A 13,368-nucleotide genomic window follows, 5' to 3' on the forward strand; every position below is an offset into this window, starting at 1 on the left:
ATGCTGCTTAACCTGCTGAATGTGTTGCATAGTTTATCTGTTCTTTGTATTTGTATGCTGTGGTTTAAACGTGTTTAGGATGCAGATCTATAATATGATAAACTGGATAATGACTTTACCTGCATATCTCGGGCATCACATAATGGATTTTATTAATAATTACAATTTTGATTTTACCTTGGGAAAGATTACTTCGCCCTTTAAGGCTTATGCTAAATTGACACCATCAGAGCTAGGGGATGGAAACCTTTTGAATTTCGGAAATGAATGTTACTTTTCTAACATCATGATTTTATTGTTGATTCTCCTGAATATGTTGCAGGGGTGGTTTCTTATTAAAAATCGGTGCAGGAGTAGGTATTATATATACGCCGCTGCTACTCAAATCCCACAAGCCACTCCACAGCCGGCACCGGCATAAGCCACTCTGCCACCCGTACTGGCACGACCTACTCCAGCTTCGACAATGAACACCACCACTACTTCAACTCTACAATGACCACTGCCACTATTCCACCCCTTAAAAGGGAGGCACAAGCCACTCCATCGCCTGTACCTGCACAAGCTATTCCAGCCTCAACAATGAGCACTGTCACTACTCCAGCTGCTTTGACGAGTACCGCTGCTGATCAAACTCCATCAGAACTGGTACAAGTTGCCCTGGTGACCAGGAAGCAGAAAAGGAGGTCAGCTTGTTCCCCTGCCCCTTATGACAAAGACCAGTTCAAGCCAGACAGCATGGGAGAGAGTTCTTCTGATGAAGATCAAGGAAAGGGTCCTTCTAAAACAGACAAAAGAAAGGGTCCATCTAAAGAAGATCACATAGAGGGTCCTCTTCAGACAGTGTTAATTCAGCAGGAGGACTCAGATGCAGAAAAAATCGTTAAATCCTTATCTATGAAGGACTTGCGTAATATGAGGAAGGACTTTAGCTGATTTAGAAGGTAGAGAAGCCAGGCAGTTGGGAAACCTGGCCAGAGGTGGAGGTACCGATAAAGCAATTGGGAGAAAGTCAAACACCCTCAGTCTCTGGAGGTGACTGGTGTCAGCTGTAAAGGGCAGGTATCCCTTTAAGGATGATACTGAATGCTGACTGAGCAAATGGACTACCATGGAAAAAGGTATGGAGAGAACTGGCCGTGCAAAAGGTGATTTATGGTGACTGGCAACTGAATGTAGACCCTGATGAAATTCCATACAAACGACCTATGGTGAGGAAGTTTGTGCAGAGTGCACCACCAATCTATTCCCACACATTGTCACCAATGGTCTGGGGAGGATCTGATGCTGATACACCAACTGTAAATGAAGTGGCTAACAGAGTACAACAGCATGAAGAAAGTCTCCCTTGTCCCCTCACTGTGATAACTGTGGAAAACCTGGCTGAGAAAACCAAGAAAATGGCTGAGTAAAGTGAGAAAATGATTCAGAAAATGACCAAGAAAAATGATAAACCGTTTGAAAAACTGTTTGATAAACTATCCAGAATGGAGGAAAGATCCCACTCTTCCCCTGCATGGACCCACGTCACAGCCATTAGAAGATGACACCCTCCTACGAGACCAGCTCAAGAGAAACAGAACATGCTACGCTCCTGTGCTTTTGCCTCCACAACTACGGAGAGGACATGAGGAAGTGGGATGGACAACCTACCGCAGCCCTACAGGAACGAGTACATGAGTTGCAAGGTAAAACAGATAGAAGAAAGAATTCTTTCAGGAGGATGGCTGCTCCAACCTACAGTGAGCGGTTCTCTGGTCTGGGAAGGAACTCATCTGCTAATCGTAGATACTTACTCTATATTAGAGGGGCCCTGCCTCCAGCCAGGTGGAGAGGGACAACCGAGTTTATTGGACTGTGTGGATTCGATGGCCTGGCACATCAGAAACACAAAAGTACAGAACCCTGGTAGACACTGGTGCACAGTGTACCCTATTGCCATCGAATCATAGAGGGACAGAATCTGTCACTATTTCTGGAGTGACAGGGGGTGTCTCAAGAACTGACTGTACTGGAGGCCAAAGTGAGCCTAACTAGGAATAAATGGGAGAAGCACCCCATTATCACTGGCCCAGATGCTCCGTGCATCCTTGGCATAGACTACTTCAGGAGAGGTTATTTCAAAGACCCGAAAGGGTATGGGTGGGCTTTTGGTATAGCAGCTGTAGAGGCTGAGGGTATTACACAGCTGTCTACCTTACCTGGCCTTTCAGATGACCCTTCTGTGGTAGGATTGCTGAAGGTTAAAGAACAGCAGGTACCACTTGCTACTTTGATGGAGCATCGACTACAGTATCCCACTAACCGAGACTCCCTGAGTCCCATCCAGAACCTGATTCGTTGGCTGGAGACCCAAGGAGTGATCAGCAAGACACAGCCCAATATGGCCAGTGCGCAAGTCTGATGGCGACTGGCGGCTAACAGTAGACTATCGTGGCCTGAATGAAGTCACACCCCCACTGAGTGCTGCTGTGCCAGACATACTAGAACTGCAATATGAACTAGAGTCGAAGGCAGCCAAGTGGTATGCTACAATTGACATCGCTAATGCCTTTTTCTCTATTCCTTTAGCAGCAGAGTGCAGGCCACAGTTTGCTTTCACCTGGAGGGGTGTCCAGTATACCTGGAATCGACTGCCCCAGGGGTGGAAACACAGCCCTACTATTTGCCATGGACTGATCCGGACTGCACTGGAGAAGGGTGGAGCTCCAGAACACCTGCAATACATTGACAACATCATTGTGTGGGGTAAGACAGCAGGGGAAGTTTTCAAGAAAGGTAAGAAAGTAATTGAGATTCTTCTGAAAGCAGGTTTTGCCATAAAAAGAAGCAAGGTCAAGGGGCCTGCATGAGAGATCTAGTTTTTGGGAATTAGGTGGCAAGATGGACATGATTAACAAAATAACATCTATGTCCCCACCAACTAACAAAAAGGAAGCACAATCCTTTTTAGGTGGTGTGGGTTTCTGGAGAATGCATATTCCAGGTTACAGTCAGATTGTGAAACCTCTCTATGAAGTGACTTGAAAGAAAAATGACTTTACGTGAGGTCCTGAGCAACAACAGGCCTTTGAGCAAACTAAACGAGATTGTGCATGCAGTAGCCCTTGGGCCAGTCCAAACAAGATGGGACATTAAAAATGTGCTCTACACTGTAGCTGGGGACAATGGCCCTACCTGGAGCCTCTGGCAGAAAGCACCAGGGGAGACTCGAGGTCGACCCTGTCGTGGTTTCGGCCGAATTTACCAAAACCAGACCGACAGATGGCCCTTCCCCCCCCTTCTCCCCCCCCTAAAAGAGGAGAGAGGAGAGAAAGAGATAAGGAGATTTAGAAGTTTAGAATGAACTAAACTACTTTAATGAAGAATTAATATTAAAATCAAAAAGGAAATAATGAAATAGATACAATATATACAAAACCATATCAAGCTCCCAGGATGACAGTCACGTCACCGGCAGGCACTGGGGAAGTCCCAGACTGGACTCAGCGACGAATGGGAACTGGATTCCAGCTCTGGAGTCAGGAACACACAGATCGGGATCAAAGGCAGATGAACAGAGTCCTCTCTGGACATCGGCCATCGCAGGAAGAGGGCTGACCCTTTGATCCCTCAGCCTTTATACTGAGCATGGGGCAGATGGGATGGAATACCCCAGTTGGTCAGGTTTGGGTCACCTCTCCTGTCCACTCCTCCCCACCGATGTGACCCCTCTACGTTTTTCCGTTTCCGACCCTCTAAGGGGGCAAATAACGAAATTGGCTGCCCTTGGTTGTTATAGCAATAAGTATAAGCAAGGGCCTCCCTGCATACCATTCCTTGGCATGGAGCACAAACATTGGGCTTATCATTCTGAGAACGAGCAGTTTTCTCCACAATATGCCGTTAATTTCAGAGAGTTAGAGGAGGCCTAGCTAGGATGTAAAGTTACAGAAGAGAAAATTGGTTCGGTTTTACTTCAAACCGGGACAGACCCCTAGGATTCTGGAGCTGGGGATAGAAAGGCTCTGAGGCCAACTATACCCCAACTGAGAAAGAGATCTTGGCAGCATATGAAGGAGTTAGAGCTGCTTCAGAGGTAATTGGTACTGAAGTACAGCTCCTCCTGGTGCCCCAATTACCAGTTGTCCTGGTTCTAGTGGGGATAGGGTTAATTTTCCCAAGGATCTGGCACTGGACACAGGTATTACATACCATGTGACATCATGCTCAGTCTATAGCCAGGGAGCTGTCTAGGGGGAGGAGGCAGGAAGTTGCAGCTTGGGAGCAGACTGAGGCTTCCTGGGTCCAGTCAGTGGTACAGTAATCGTGTTCTGTATAATCCTTTATCAGTATTATTTTTGTTGTTTTCCTGTTCCTTTTGCTGTTCTGTTAAACTGCCTTTGTCTCAACCCACGAGTTTTGCCTTTTTCTTCCGATTCTCCCCCACAGCTGTGGGGGGTTGAAAGAGCGGCCATGTGGTTCTTTGTTGCTGGCTGAGGCTAAACCAATACTGGGCTGGATGTTCAAGGGTAAAGTTCCTTCTACTCATCATGCCACCGATGCTACCTGGAGTAAGTGGGTTGCCTTAGTCACACAGCGAGCTCGAATAGAAAAGCCCAATTGTCCAGGAATCATAGAAGTGATCACAAACTGGCCCAAAGGCAAAGATTCTGGAATGCCACCAGAGGAAGTGGCAACACATGTTTAAGAAGCCCCACCATATAATGAACTCTCAGATAATGAGAAACAATATGTTCTGTTCACTGATGGATCTTGTCTTATTGTATAAAAACATCAAAGGTGGAAAGCTGCTGTGTGGAGTCCTACACAACAAGTCACAGAAGCTGTTGAAGGAGAAGGTGAATCAAGTCAATTTGCAGAGGTAAAAGCTATCCAGCTGGCCTTAAACATTGCTGAACGAGAAAAGTGGCCAATACCCTATCTCTATACTGACTCATGGATGGTGGCAAATGCTCTGTGGGGATGGTTAAAGCAGTGGAAGCAGAGCAACTGGCAGTGCAGAGGTAAACCCATCTGGGCTGCTGAATTATTATATTGCTGACCAGCTAGGGAAACTAGTCGTGAAAGTACGCCATGTAGATGCCCATGTACCCATGAGTCTGGCCACTGAGGAACATCAAAACAATCAGCAAGTGGACCAGGCTGCTAAGATTTTCCAGACAGATTTGGACTGGGAACATAAAGGTGAATTGTTCTTAGCTCGATGGGCCCATGACACTTCAGGTCATCAAGGAAGAGATGCAACGTACAAATGGGCTCGTGACCGAGGGGTGGATTTAACCATGGACGCTATTGCGCAGGTTATCCACGATTGTGAAACATGCGCCGAAATCAAGCAAGCTAAAAGGTTAAAACCTTTGGGGCATGGAGGTCAGTGGTTGAAATACAAGTATGGGGAGGCTTGGCAAATCGACTATATCACACTCCCTCAAACCCGTCAGGGTAAGCGTTACGTGCTTACAATGGTGGAAGGAAGCACCGGATGGTTGGAAACCTATGCTGTGCCCCATGCCACTGCCCAGAATACCATCCTGGGCCTTGAAAAGCAAGTTCTGTGGCCACATGGCACTCCAGAAAGAGTCAGACAATGGGACTCATTTCAAAAACCATCTTATAAGTAGCTGGGCAAAAGAACATGGTATTGAGTGGGTGTATCATATCCCCTATCATGCACCAGCTTCACGGAAAATTGAACGATATAATGGACTGTTAACAGCTCCCCTGAAAGCAATGGAGAGTGGAACTTTTAAAAACTGGGACAACCATTTATCGCAAGCTACCTGGTTAGTTAACACCAGGGGATCCATCAATTGAGCTGATCCTGCTCAATCAGACCTTTTACCCACTGTAGAAGGGGATAAGGTCCCTGAAGGATGGAGAAGTTTAATGTGTACCTCAAGGAAATTTGACCCTGGATGAGAATACTTGATTCTGAACTGTATGATGCTAATTAACATAGAATACTAACAGTGTTCAATAAGTGTTTTTCAGGATAACTTAGTGATGAAACCTGAGCTAGCTTCATCAAGTGGCATCCAGCAAGACTCTTCGAGATGGACACGCTACCCATGGGCACGTACCACAATGAATTTCACACCATCTTTCCTGCCCTGAGAATCTGCTAGGATAGATGAAATCCTGCAGTTATGAACTAAATGGACTTAGTGAACTTTTGTGTTTAAAATAAATCATAAATGGGTGACCTGCATATATCTATCTCTATGTGTGTGTGTATAGATTTGACAGATAAAAGTATTGGTGATCTGAGCATGATGCAAATGGTAGGGAATAAGGGGTGGAATGTCCTGGTTTGGGGTGGAGCAGAGCCAACTTTCTGTTCAGCAATAGAGGCTCCTGCTTATACTTGTTGCTGTAGCAACCAGGGACAGCTGACTTGGTTGTTTACCCAGTGGAGGGGTCCCACCTGTGGGGAGGAGCGGACAGGACAGGTGACCCAAACTGACCAACAGGGTATTCCATCCCATCTGCCATGCTCAGTATAAAAGCTGAGGGATCAAAGGGTCAATTTATTTTTTTTTTCTCCAATGGTTGGTGTTTGCATTTGATCCTGATCCACGTGTTCCTGAATCTAGTTCTTGTCTGTTGTTGAGTCCAGTCTGGGACTTTCCCTGTGCTTGCTGGTGGTGTGATCTCCTGGGAGCTCAGTAGTGGTTTTGTATTTATTTCATTATTTTCTTTTTCAAAATATTATTATATTTTCTTTTTTTTTTTTTAATTATAATGATTTCATTAAAGTAGTTCAGGTTTCTTTTAAACTTATAAGTCTCTTTTTCTCTCTTTTTTTCTCCTCTCCCTGAAAGGAGAGATGGGGGAGAGCATCTGTTGTTTGTTTCAGTGGCCAGTCTGGCCCAAACTGTGACAGTTTTATTTAACTAGTTCCAATGAGCCTTGCTTTCAGATTGAAAAGCATTTCAAATAAAATGTTAGCTTCTCATTTAGTAACCTGAGTATGTTCAGAGAGCATACTTTTACTGTAAGCATTATATGTAGTTATGCCCTTATCTAGTAATAATAATAATAAAGCATATCAAGTAACCCTTCGTCAGCTGTCACTGCAACTAATTAACACCTGTTTTGGCATGGGCTGTGCTTTAAACTGTGGGCTTGAAAAGTAGTAAAGGTGTCCAGTTAAATGGACACAACACATGAGGAAACTTCTTAGGTCAAAGCACACGTTATGAGCATACCCCAAACAGTTTCACTGACCAGTTGCTTCTTCCAGTTTGCTCATGATAAGGAATACTTTTCCTGGATGTAAAATAATTTGAGTTCTTTGTAACTCTATTTTTTAATGATATTTTTCTAGATGCCTTCTACATCTTTTTTTTGCTTTACCTTGACTCTTTGCTATAAATTTAGCTCCCTAGTAAAACAGCTGTTTGTTTCATATGATAGCCTAATTAATACTACTGTGCAGCCAGCAGGGTGTAGACTGGGATAACAATAGAGAGATGATGTGCATGAAAAATCCATAACTAGCTTTCAAGAAATGAGACTGCTATTCAAATCTTGTTTTTGAACAACTAAGTTATCAACACAAAGGAACATCAGGAAATGATTGCTTAAGAAATGCGAATAGGTTTGTATAAAAAAAAAAAGAATAAAGAGTTTATACTCATGTTAGTATAGTGAAAGAACATCAACCTCAGTAAAACCATACATTTAAAAAATGCTGGCTCAGTAACTCAGAATCACAACTGAAAGAGGTTTCTCACAAACCCTTAGCAAATGTTTCTAAATAAAGGTTTGGTACAATTATTTGACAACCTTATTAAAAAATAAAAGCATCAACTGCAAAAACAGGGAAAGAACTTCTGAAAAAAAAATAGTCTATAGTCACAAAAGTTTGTATTTATATTACTATATTTATATTATTAATCTTATTCTACACACAGTAATTGATTCCCATTCACCACGTTCTCTTTAACAGACAAGATTTTCAAATACCCGGATAATTAAACTACCTCCTCCAAAAAATAAAAAACAACAATAGACAACTGTTTCCTATTGTTTTCTTAATCATGATATCTGTTGCTAGAAAGGAGGCATTCTCCTAAGGGAACCTTCAGTTGTGAAGAGGAGGAGTAGTGGTGGTGTCAGGGACACAATCTGAAAATCATTAAGCAGGCTCTCATCTCAGTTCAGTAATAAGTTTTTTGTAATTGAGGGAGTGTAATTGACAGAGAGACAGACCAACTGACCTTCAGAAAGAGTTTTACCACCTTGTATGCAATTTCCAAATCCAACCTAAAAAAAAATAAATCATTCTTTTCTCCACTTAGCATTCAGTCAACACTGTGCTCATTCTTACCATCTAGACTCCGCTTTTGCATCCCATCTGGCTCTTTGTTCTGCATGCTTAAAATAAACTGCGAACTCTTTAGACTAAGAACCCTTTTTTCCTCACAGTAAAGGACAATGATCCACATCAGTCACTATAAGTAGTGTTCATTAACAATGTTTTGCAATATCACTAGAATGGTCACTCAAGATACAATGCTTTCATATGCTTGAATCAAACACACAAGAGTCTTGATTTGTCAGGTAATTACTAATAAGCTGTATTGGGTTTCTGTGGCAAGGTTTCAGTAGCAGGGCGGGCTACAGGGGTGGCTTCTGTGAGAAGATGCCAGAAGCTGCCCCCATGTCCAACAGAGCCAATGCTAGCTGGCTCCAAGACAGACCCGCTGCTGGCCAAGGCTGAGCTGATCAGCGACAGTGGTAGTGCCTCTGTGACAACATATATAAGAAGCGGAAAAAACTGCTGTGCAACAGCAGCCGGGAGAGAGGAGTGAGAATATGTGACGCACCTGGTGTCCAGCCAAGGTCAACCCACCACATAAGCTTAGTAGGGCTCCGCGTTATTCAGCAGTATTAAGAGCAGATATAGTAAATACCTCTAATATCCATCAAAACAGATATGTTCTTTTCTCCCCAACAAGTGCTGCAAAATGGCACACAACTGGTTCTGCCTATTCTTTTTGCTCAAATCAAAATCTTTGATTTCCTCCTGCAAGTTTAAATACATGTTATTCTAATCTGTGATTTCTTTAGTAGCTGAAAGTCAAGTATCTCACTGCAGCACTCAAGTGCAGATAATGATACACTGGGCAATGAAATTAGCAGAGAGCTGGAACTAGTTCTGAGAGTGCTGTGATGTCCAGCAGTGAAGTTCCACGTGGACACATTACCTCAGGTCCTGAAAGCAATATAGCCCTGTTCTTCCAGTGCAATACTGAGCAGGCACGACTGTATTACTCCTGCATGCAGACCCAGACGAGCATTACTGCCATATACATCTCTGCATCATGTCTCTGTGCCAAGTAGGCATGCTGCAACTAGTGTTACAGCCTAGAACAATGAATTCCTTCAGCTTAAACAAGGTATTTTATCATAGCAAAACCTGGAAAAAAAATGAGCCAGTTGAAGGTGACTAGTTAACTATACAGATAAGAAGGCATACTAAAAAAATCTCTGCTCCTGCTTCAGGGTCACTTATCAACTTGTTAACTTCTGTAAGTTAAGTAAGTAACAGCAACTATCCTGTTGCTTTTAAACAGGTTTGTGTACTCCATAAGGTGCCAGTAGTGTCTTTTCATATTCAGGACAAAATAGCATAACTTTTATAATGTAGCCTATATTAATTAGCATAACATAACAGATAGGAACTATTCCTTAAAGTACTAAAAAGCCCAGCTTCTTGATACTTTTTTTCTTTTTACAAAATCAAATAAAACAAATTCAATGACTGAGCAAACTACTTTCCATAACTGGCTAATGAGACATTTCTTTTATAATAATTTCTTTACAGTCCTCTCCATATTGTGTTAAACATAGACAAGACATTAACTGAAGAAATATAAAAAATCCAAAATATAAGATGAATCAACTACTGTTTTGCTTCAGATTTAGGTATAGAAATAGATATATTATTTATGAAGGAGAGGAAAGATCTGAATGTTTTACCCTCAACCTACTCCCTTATCAACTGACATGACTGAGAACATACAACCACCTCAACCCCTGATCCTAATTTAGAATGAGGTCTCAACTGGGACTTCTACATAGCCTTACAGTATATAGCATAGGGTAAAAACCTATTTTTTAAACAAGTATCACGTTGCTCTCTCAAAACTTTAATCTATTCTGCTCATTAATAATGCATACTGAAGTAACCACAAACTGGTAGGGAACTGTAAACAAGTCATTCTGGAAAAAAAGAATGAACAGATTTACCTACATTTGATGCACAATTTCCAAACATTAGCTATATTAAAACAATTTTTTGCACAACATCCCAACCAGGTAACATGTAAAGAAAAGTGGCCCTAAATAGCACACTTAGTTCTACAAATTAAGAATATATACTGGATTTTGTGTATATTTCCTGAATATAGAGAATCAATGACATGACCTAAGTTTAAATTGATGAGGTGAGAGAATGAAAATAGAACTCATTAGTGAGAAAACACCTTCAATTCTCTTCTGCAAATACTACACTCTGTAAAAACATACATTCTAGCATGTACTTTGCACATGAAAGTATTCTAATTACTTAATAGAAACAAGTTTATTTGTTGACTTCTAAGTGATTAAAGGTTCATTTAAAGCTAAAAGGTAAACTGAATCTTAAATATATCAATTTAATAATATGTGCTATTGTAGTTGGTACTCTGTATAACAACTTTTAGTAAGTAGTGAATATAATCCATGAAAATTCTGAGACTTGGAAGTTGTATCTGAAATCAAATCTTTTGAAGTTTTATTAAATTGGCCAATTATGCTAGAAATTTGCAATTTAATAATACCTTCTTATTTCTGAGGTAGGCTTTCTTGGCTGAAATACGTCCACGCCTTGCTTCCAGTTGGCGGATTTTTTGTTGCAACTTTTGCAGCTCCTCTTTTTGCAAGTGTACAGATGTTGCTATATCCTCTTTTTCAAGCATGGCTTCCATACTTTCATAAGTGTCATAATATACCACTTCATCTCTCTTCTCTGTTTTAAAAATGTCAGCAATGAAAAAGTCAAATCAATAGTTTGTATTTGATTAACATTTTGTTTTGTTCAACAACAACCCACACACACTGAGTTGCAAGATTTAATGTAGAAAAATGCTATAGTCCTTTCAGAGGAAGAACAAAATCAAAAGGTCAGAAGAAAAGCACTAAAGAGCAAAGCAGTGTAGGGCTTTAAAGTTTATATGAAGAACAGAAATCAATACCAATGAAGCACAGCCTGGTATTTAGGTAAGCTCAGAGCATTAAAGAACAAATGCAACTGTAAATGTATACTTGTGTCTCTAGCCTAACGATCACAATGTCCACACATGTCTTTGGGTCTCAACTAATACAAGGGACCCACAATGTGCAGCAATATCCTCTGGTCACAGAATCACGGAATTGTCAGAGCTGGAAGGGACCTCTAGAGATCATCTAGTCCAACTCCCCTGCTAAAGCAGGGTTGCCCAGAGCACATCACTCAGGACGGCATCCAGGCGGGGCTTGAAGATCTCCAGAGAAGGGGACTCCATGACCTCCCTGGGCAGCCTGTTCCAGGGCTCTGGCACCCTCACCGGAAAGAAGTTCTGTCCTCATATTTGAATGGAACTTCCCATGTTCCAGCTTGTGCCCGTTGCCCCTCGTCCTGTCACTGGGAACCACTGAAAAGAGTATGGCTCCATCATCCTTCAACCCACCCTTTAGGTACTTGTAAACATAGATAAGGTCTCCCCTCAGCCTTCTCTTCTCCAGGCTAAAAAGCCCCAGCTCTCTCAGCCTTTCCTCATAAGGGAGATGCTCCAATCCCTTAATCATCTTTGTTGCCCTACGCTGGACTCTCTCCAGTAGTTCCCTGTCTCTCTTGAACTGGGGAGCCCAGAACTGGACGCAGTATTCCAGTTGTGGCCTCACCAGGGCAGAGTAGAGGGGGAGAATGACCTCCCTCAACCTACTGGCCACATTCTTCCCTACACAGCCCAGGATCCCATTGGCCCTCTTGGCCACAAGGGCACATTGCTGGCTCATGGATGGTTTACTATCCACCAGGACCCCCAGATCCTTTTCCTCAGAAGTGCTTTCCAGCAGATGCACCCCTAACCTATATTGGTCTTCACTATAAAGTTTGGGATATACAGACTCTCTCAAGTCTTTGGCATGAGATTCTTCTGCCACAACCTACTATTAATTTCATGAAAAGGGAATTAGACAAACACCAGAAATCCTCTCTTAGGAGGTTTTTGACCTCCCAGTCACTGCTACTGCTCAGAGGCTGCAGTGGGAGGGTAACTTCAAGGCAATCCTTCAAAGTGTTACAGGCCCAAAAAGGAGGTCATTACTAATAGTTGTATCAACACTCATGAGTTTTTGCCTCCTGAGTGAAGCATTCACTATAACATTGAGCTAATTTCTGAATGCTGCCTTCTCATCTCTTGCCAAGAAGGAAAAAGTGATGATTATAAATCCTTGCAGAATGCTGGGATGAAGAAGCAGCAAAGTCCTCTTATTCCTTATTTCACTGGCATACTAAGTAGGATATTTCTGTAATACACCAAGAAGGATATGTGTTACTGCTGGCTGAAACAGGTAGATGCAGCTGGCATGAATGTCAAGTGTCTACTCTGCAGCACGAACAAACTTTCTCATTTCACCTTCATCAAATACCTTTCAGGAAGACTGTAACTTCCTCCTACTTCTGCTACTAGATTATTTGGGGAGAGGGGCAGGGTTTTCTTCAGAACACCGTCCATTTTAAAATCTGTTGTCACTTCGAGTTATTCATGTGTAAGGTCTCTGCTGCAACCAAAATTCAGATTGTATCACGCTAATTTCAGCTCAGCACAGGATATGGCAGGACCAGAAAAGAAAGAACATCACTATATTAGAAACTAATAATAGAAACTAATAGTCTTTACTTTAGTGCTGGTAAAAAAAACCCACAAACAACAACATGAAATTTCATGAATTCATAAGACGGGCAAGTCATTAGAACTCACTTTGAGACATCAGTGAGTAAAAACAAAACTCATGGCTAAAAAAAACTATATTTTGCTACACACATAAAATGTAAGAATTCACATGCAAATTTTTTTTGAAGCACTTTAATGCAGTGTTAAAGATTGGAATTTACAAGTGAAACCCTAATAGCTCAGCTGCAAACAAGTCACAGAATCACAGAATCACAGAATCTTCTTGGTTGGAAGGGACCTTTGAGACCATCGAGTCCAACCACAAAAAAAACCAAAAACCAAGAACCAAAACGACACCAACCCAAAAAAACAAAGAACCAAACACCAAAAACAAAACAAAAACAAAAACCACACAAAACAAACACCTACAACCACACAC

The 13,368-nt window shown here is 42.0% G+C and overlaps 1 protein-coding gene across 1 annotated transcript in view; it reads right to left on the bottom strand.

Annotated features, from left to right (window-relative positions):
• LOC141476793 (junction-mediating and -regulatory protein-like) overlaps nucleotides 1-13,368 on the bottom strand; it is a 221,418-nt gene that overhangs the window by 22,133 nt on the left and 185,917 nt on the right. The window contains exon 6 of the mRNA XM_074165595.1: nucleotides 10,833-11,020. Within this exon, the coding sequence (XP_074021696.1) occupies nucleotides 10,833-11,020 (188 nt within the window). The remainder of the gene's footprint in view (nucleotides 1-10,832; nucleotides 11,021-13,368) is intronic.

The sequence above is a fragment of the Numenius arquata genome, chromosome W (assembly GCF_964106895.1).
Source record: "Numenius arquata chromosome W, bNumArq3.hap1.1, whole genome shotgun sequence".
Classification (NCBI taxonomy): domain Eukaryota; kingdom Metazoa; phylum Chordata; class Aves; order Charadriiformes; family Scolopacidae; genus Numenius; species Numenius arquata.